The 7,473-nt window shown below is 35.4% G+C and overlaps 1 protein-coding gene across 1 annotated transcript in view; it reads left to right on the forward strand.

Moving 5' to 3' along the window:
* The first annotated feature begins 1,540 nt into the window (after positions 1–1,540).
* LOC122144007 overlaps positions 1,541–7,473 on the forward strand; it is a 58,210-nt gene continuing 52,277 nt past the window's right edge. Inside the window, exons 1-3 of the mRNA XM_042754608.1 lie at positions 1,541–1,574; positions 3,437–3,483; positions 3,558–3,899. Of these exons, the coding sequence (XP_042610542.1) occupies positions 1,552–1,574; positions 3,437–3,483; positions 3,558–3,899 (412 nt within the window). The 5' untranslated portion in view covers positions 1,541–1,551. The remainder of the gene's footprint in view (positions 1,575–3,436; positions 3,484–3,557; positions 3,900–7,473) is intronic.

Consider the following 7,473-nt stretch of genomic DNA (forward strand, 5'->3'; position numbering starts at 1 on the left):
ATTGGTTTTTGCCGAGAAAATATACTCTGATTAATTTGATTTGGATAAATCAGGCACAATCGCCCACACTGGACTGAGCCAACATATTAAACTGTGGACCAGATGAGCGCTACTTGATTAACTAGCAGACTATCCAGCATTTAAAGTTCAGACCACACAAATCTAATCTGACACTCAGTTCGAGTAACATGGATTCTCTTATCCTAAAGGCTGTCGATCGTGGATCAGGTGTGTTACACTACGGGAGGACACACAAAAGGTGTAGAGTGGTGGGTAACCCAGGGGAAAGGATTGAAAACCACCTTCAGTCTAGGAAACAATTCTTATTATTACAATAGTTGCTTATCAGCATGCTATTAATACACATTTTGGGCTGTTTATTAGTGCTTATAAAGCACACATTCTGCACATCCCTAATCTACCCACACTAAAAACGTAACAAAATACTTTACTAATTATATAAACAGCAAAATTAGAGTTTATGGGGGCAAAGGTCATGTTCAGTGGTTTGGTATAGCGAGAACTGGACCTTAAAATGAAGGTGACTTATGAGGACTATCATTACTCCAGTGAAAGTATTCACTTCGGTGGGACAGACACTTTAAAATTTGGTGTGTAATGCAATGGCCAGAAATATATGACCTCATCGTTCTCTGCACTAAAAAAAATAAAAAATAAAAAATAAAGAATAATAATAATAATATAATAAGTCTAATACTACAAAAAAAAGTTATATATATATATATATAATATATATATATATATAGGATCATTTCCATCAGGGTAGCCGGTTTTTTTTTTTTCGGCCTTATGTACTTGGATTATAGTTTTGTTTTTTAAAAACAATGATCATGAAGCAACAATAAAAAACTGGTATTTAAAAACCAGGGAAGGTATATCTGTACTGTATGTAGAATGGTGGCTTGGAATGTCGCAGGTGGATTTGCTCCTCCCAAAAACAAAGATCAATTCTTTTTTACTCATCAAGCTGACCAGTCTGTCCAGAAACTCTGACAGGAACCACAGAGAGAGAAAAGCAGGCAGGACACTATACAACAGTGAAATCTCTCATGGTAATCTTTAATCTAACAGTGTTTTCAGAGTTGTTATTTTGCGCTAGTGGGCAGAGAGCAGCATGTCATTTAGCATATTCATTTTGTATTTCTGTTGCGGTCATCAGTGTTTATGCTGCTAATAAACATTTTGAAGGCAAACTGTAAAATAAAATCAAATAATAACATAATACAAACGTTTCTGTGTAAGTCTTCTTTTATTTTACATTTTATATTTCTCTTTCATTGTTTTCAGATCACTATGAGAGAACTTTTTTAAAAAGAATAAAAGACTGAAACACTTCCCATGATGAAAAATCTTAACCAAATGGAAGTCATATGATGCTTTCTCAAAAGACACAAAAATGTGGTAATCGCTAAGCAGATTTACGCACTGAGGTAAAGCCACTACATGAACCGCGATTACAAATTAATTGAATGAAACCATAAAACAAACAAAAAATTGTCTTTAAAATCAAGATTGAATGATCTAGGAAGGATGCGTGTCAATCTTCATCAAAGGTGTGTAAAACATTAGTGGTACTGTATTTAAATTTTGTTAGTCTATAAAAAACTTGGTGGGTGGATTCTGTGATATTGACAGGTGATTATGCCTTGTTTGTAACGTTGGATTAGCCAATAACCAATTGTATACTAATTACCTAAAATAGCAGATACCAATTATTTTTTCTGAGTAGTATAAAAAAAAAACAACAGCCAGTTTATGTAAGTGTCCTCTCAAATGCCTTTTTGGAAATACTTCCTGATACTTCCGCCTCTAGATACCTGTAAAAACGTCACATCCGCACGCTTGAGCTTGAGCAGACGGCTTTTCATTCATTACGGATGCCATTTTGACTCAGCAGCCATTTTTGGTGTAACTTAGTCACCGTGAGAGCTGCCATTAAGTCAGTTTTCATTGCTGAAGTTGTTGAACTGCCACGTTTACCATTTGAGTGCTTCGTCTGAAGAAAGGAAAGACAAACTAAATCACATTGAGACAAAGGTGTATGTTGAGACAAAAGAGCTGAGATCATCAACGCCATGCGCTACTCGTTAGGGTAGCACTGAAAGCTAATCAGCTTCTAATTTGGTAAAATATCATTTTATTGGTCTATTAGGTAGCATGCCGTACAATCATACAGATAAATATATGAAATTCGGGATTGTCATAAACTGGTAGATGCGTTTTTCGAAAAACTGATTGGTTAGAAGGGCGGAATGTATTTCGGTTGAGCTTTACAGTGCAGCAGGTCAAAGAGAGAAGGGACTAATTGGGTGTGTGGATTTTTCCTAGTTTATACTGTTATTAATAATAATAATAAAAAAAATAAATAATTAATAAAATAATTCCTTTACCTTATTATTAAAAACCTCATTATTAAAAACACCATTTTATGACCCACTATTCAAACAAGATTAAAGACGAGTGACACATAGACGAAGTGATAGACTTTCTTGAATGACAAGAAGAATAACATGATTCAGTGACTGTTGACCTTTGCAACAAGTGTGAATATTAAAACTCACAAACTGTTTATATATATATATATATAACAATTGGTTATTAATGGTAAACCAGATTAAATGAGCTGATACTTCCGTCTCTAGCTACCTGTAAAACGTCACATCCGTACGCATGAGCTTGATCATCCGGCTTCATTCATACAGATGCCATTTTGACTCAGCAACCATTTTTGGTAACTTAGTCACCGTGAGCTGCCATTAAGAATTTGTTTTAATTGTTTTCATTGTTCAAGTGCCACGTTTTCATTTGAAAGCTTCGACTGAAGAAAAAAATAAAAAATTAAACAAATAAATACCATGGGACAAAGGTATGTTTGAGACAAAAGTCTGAGATCATCAATGCCATGCGCTATCGTTAGTGTAGCATGAAGCTAACAGCTAGATTGTTTGTAAAATATCATTTATTGTCTATTAGGTAGCATGCAGATAAATATATTAATATCCCCATTGTCATCAGTTGGTAGATAAGTTTTTAGAAAACTGATTGGTTAGAAGGCTTGAATGTATTTCGGTCGAGCTTTACAGTGCAGCAGGTCAAAGAGAGAATGGACTAATTAGGTGTGTGGATCACATTTTTGCTGTTTTTCCTAGTGTATACTGTTATTAATAATAATAATTAATAAAATAATAATTTATTAGTAAAAAGCTCATTTTGGGTACCATGTTGGTCTATGTTTTATTCAAACTAATTACAGACGAGTGATAGACTTTCTTTAATGACAGGAAGAACATGATTCAGTGTCCACTAGAGAGTAGATCCAGTTAAACTCAAAAAATTTTGATGTCTGCTGAGATAATATGGTTGCTAAAAGTAGGTTAGCAATCTGTTGATGTCTTTTTATCTTCTCTTTCTACAGTTGGTGCATTATCATCATCATCTCTGTCTTTCTGCTGTATGTCACAGGTGAGAATTCAAACATTTTAAATGAAACTTCATGTCACATGCAGAATGATGAATGGTGTGTTTGCTGTTTTTAGGTTCTTTCTCTGCTCCTGTGAGGGTCACAGTTGAGGGTTTTGTTGGAGACTTTGCTTTCTTTCCTTGTTCGATCCCTGAAAGTGCGCTTCAAGGCAAAACAGAAGAATTTGAAGTATTCTGGAGAGATGATGAAGGCAAGAAAGTGTGTGACATCACTGGAGGCAACAGAATATGTAAAGATCCAAAGTACAAGGACAGAGTCGAAACGTTCCCAGAGGAGTATAAGAAGGGCAACTTCTCCATCAAACAAAACAACATTCAAAAAAATAATGAAACAAAGTACATCTGTCACATCACAGGACCATCTCAGAATCACACCATCACAGAGCTTCATGTCAAAGGTGTGTATAATCTGAAGAGTTTCATTGAAAAAACATTATGGTTTTAAATTATGAATAAGTTGCTATTGACTGTTCAAACTTACATGGACAATGGACAACACGGAAGAGTGAACCACAGAAAACCATCATCGACTATGTTGTTGATCAGTTTTTTCTTAATTGCCATTCTGATGCTTACCTGAACAATATTCATTCAGTTTTTGTTGTGTTGTACAGTAAGTGTTGTAGGGTAGAGCTCAGATCAATCAGCCAGATGTACTTGCATACATTTTTCAAGTATTTTTACACTGAGTATTGTCATTTTGAGTAAATTTTACTCTACATTTCAGAAAATAACATGTTGATCCTCTGTTTTTCAAACATTATATTATAAATCCTATTCCATTCTATTCATTTCAGTTGTTGAAAAAATCATCAAACAAACAGTATTCATAATAATTATTAAAAAGTATCAAACATTTTCATTCATTTCAGTCATGTGTGCAATAAATTAAAACAGTATAAATTTTTTTTTGTATATTATAATTTTTTTTTTTCTTTTATAATTTTTTTTTTCTTTTGTCACAAAGCACTCATGCTACAGAGGTTGAAAGATTTGTGCTACCATTGTGTGGTCTGTGCTACAAGGATGAAAAAATACAAATAAATAAATAAATAATCTGTTAACATATCTGAAAACAACCACAAGTAGTGCAGTTTATGACTTAAACAGGCATGTGACTGACAAACGGCACACAAAATCCAAACTTTAACAAGAACGATTTTCAGACAAATATTTTCCTTATTTTCCCAAAAATTATGAAGAACACCAGGATTGTTGTGCTTGTTTGTAGGGCTGCACAATTTGGCCAACAATGTTGCTTTTAAATATCAGTATGGCTAATAGTAATTATGACTAATTCTGATTATTAATATTAATTAAAACATTAAACACTAGACGTATTATTGTTGTAGCAACACATTCATTACAACATACATTATATTTAAGATTACTGTTTTTATCCTATTTTTAACCTCGTGCAAAAAATCCACAATAGATAAATAAATACAAAAATAAACAGAAAAAAAAATAAAGAACATTTATTTGAAATGAATAGTTTTTGTAACGAGAAAGAGAGTTTTTTATTTCTTTTTCGTAAAGAAATAAATGAAATTTGTGCTTTTATACAGAATGAAGTGTGTGTGTAAATATCTTTTAAAAATGAATCTAGATGCTAGACACAATACAATGCTAAACTAGATACAATGTAATTTTGTAGTTTTAATTTTGTGGTCCATCACTAAGTAGAAATCAGTACTAATTCAACGGGTTTTGCTTCCAGGTATAAATTTCAACTTTTGTTAAAATATTGCAAAGTCAAGGCTCACTGCAATTAAAGCACACACTGCTGAACTATAAGCACTCAGCACTCACACTCAGAGCAGAACAGTAGCATAAGTTAACAGAGAGACAATCCTCACTGCTGCGGTTTCAACTCCATTTGAGCCAGGCTTTTCCTGGATTCCTAGTGGTTTCTCTAAAACACAAATACAGTGAAAGTGGAATGAAAAAGGGCATGTTTCTAGTAATCACTGCACAGCACAGTGTGGAAAGTCATCATGAAATTATTATTATTATTATTGTATAGCCATTTATATGTCTGTAACAGAAGCTTTTATAGTAGACAAGGGGAACACATGACAAAACCAACCAATGAGAACAAAGACACATGCAACCTAGGACCCAATCAGAACATAACACACAGACAGGGTATAGCACATGACATGATAACATGAGGGGCAAGGGACACATGGGAAATGAAGTCCAGGAAACAATGGCAAGAGTCCGGGGTGGAGTGCCATCTAATGGAATTCAGACTGTTTGTCCGACTGCTTATATTATTTTAAAATCGGTTTAAAGGACAAGTGGTTTATAAAATAGATGTATAGATGATGGCCTCTGGAGGTCAGGGATGGTATTGCATTTTAGTTGAGAGATTAAAGCACCATTCCCTAGAAAATACCCCAGTACATAAATTTGTTGAAATATATTTACAGTGTACTACTGTAGCATTTTTGCATAATGTGTGTTTATTAAGTTTTTACAAAGTTTTCAAAAACCCAGCACCATTCCCTAGAAAATACCCCAGTCATGTAGAAAAATAAACAAAACAAAATCGGTGAGACCCTTCAGCAAGGCACCGAACCCCAAACTGCTCCCCAGGCACTGCAGCAATATGGCTGCCCACTGCTCCGAGTGTGTGTTCATGGAGTGTGTGTTTTTCCGTGTGTGTTTGTGTGTGTGTGTGTGTTCTTTTGAACTTGGATGGTTTAAATGCAGAGCACAAATTCCAAGTATGGGATATTATACTTGGCCGCACGTCACGTCCTTTCATTTCCTTTCCTTCAGTCTGGCATGAACGGCTCAAATAATTCCTGTATCAATGAAGTCCCGCCTTCTAAATACGAACTGTGCTGTGATTGGTTAGCTGGGCCAGTGTGTGCTGTGATTGGCTCCACTCAGCGCCTGGTCTGGAAATGTCATGCCTCTTACCATAGCCACCTGCTGCGAGCTTCAGTGTACATGTAAATATTGTGTCAAATACTAAATCAATTTGAGCACGATTGTAAACACTCCAAGCTCATCTGCCTTGAGACATTCCTTGAGACATAGTGATAACACTCGTTGCCTTCTTTAGTGCAGCTTAACCAGGTCTTGTCCAATTCGTCGATCTTTGTGATATCACAAATCCCGGAAAATATGCGTTGCAGTCCAAACGAGTCTTTCGCTGTGGTTTTTGAAAAGAGATTTCTGTTAAATAAAATATCTTCTTTTGCATTAAGCTTTGAGCTTTGTAACTTTGCAGATCTTTTTATGCTCAAGCAGTAACATTACAGACTAACTACTGTAAAGTTGAAAAAGTGAAAACACATAATAGGCCCCTTTTAAAGCTTCTTCAATATCTCCATTTTTAACCAAGTTCAAAAACACCTCCCAGGTATCCAAAAATTATGAGTGTTTCTTCTTTATAACATATGTAAGCTTTTCAAGAGCAAAACATGATATTCAATTTTTCAGCCATAGTCCAAGGGCAATTGGTATTTTTCCAACACAGGGCAATAGAACGTCTTGCTTGTAATAGACACACATTCACCAGATTTCTTTCTTTAGTAGACAAAGAGCAATTGTCCACATACTCAATACACAAAATAAAGGGCATAGACGAATTGGAGAGTAAGTAAATTGAGAAACATATTGAGTCACCCCAACCCAAAACTTCTGCACCTCCTCACATTCCCACACACAATGGAAAAATGTACCTGGAAGCTTATTTCATTAGGGGAAGTCGTGGCCTAGTGGTTAGAGAGGTTGACTCCTAACCCTAAAGTTGTGGGTTCGAGTCTTGGGCTGGCAATATCATGACTGAGGTGCCCTTGAGCAAGGCACTGAACCCCCAACTGCTCCCCGGGTGCTGCAGCATAAATGGCTGCCCACTGCTCCAGGTGTGTGTTCACGGTGTGTGTGTGCACATAAATGGGTTAAATGCAGAGCACGAATTCTGAGTATGGGTCACCATACTTGGCTGTATGTCAC

Source organism: Cyprinus carpio, unplaced genomic scaffold, assembly GCF_018340385.1.
Source record: "Cyprinus carpio isolate SPL01 unplaced genomic scaffold, ASM1834038v1 S000006557, whole genome shotgun sequence".
In the NCBI taxonomy this organism is placed as follows: Eukaryota; Metazoa; Chordata; class Actinopteri; order Cypriniformes; family Cyprinidae; genus Cyprinus; species Cyprinus carpio.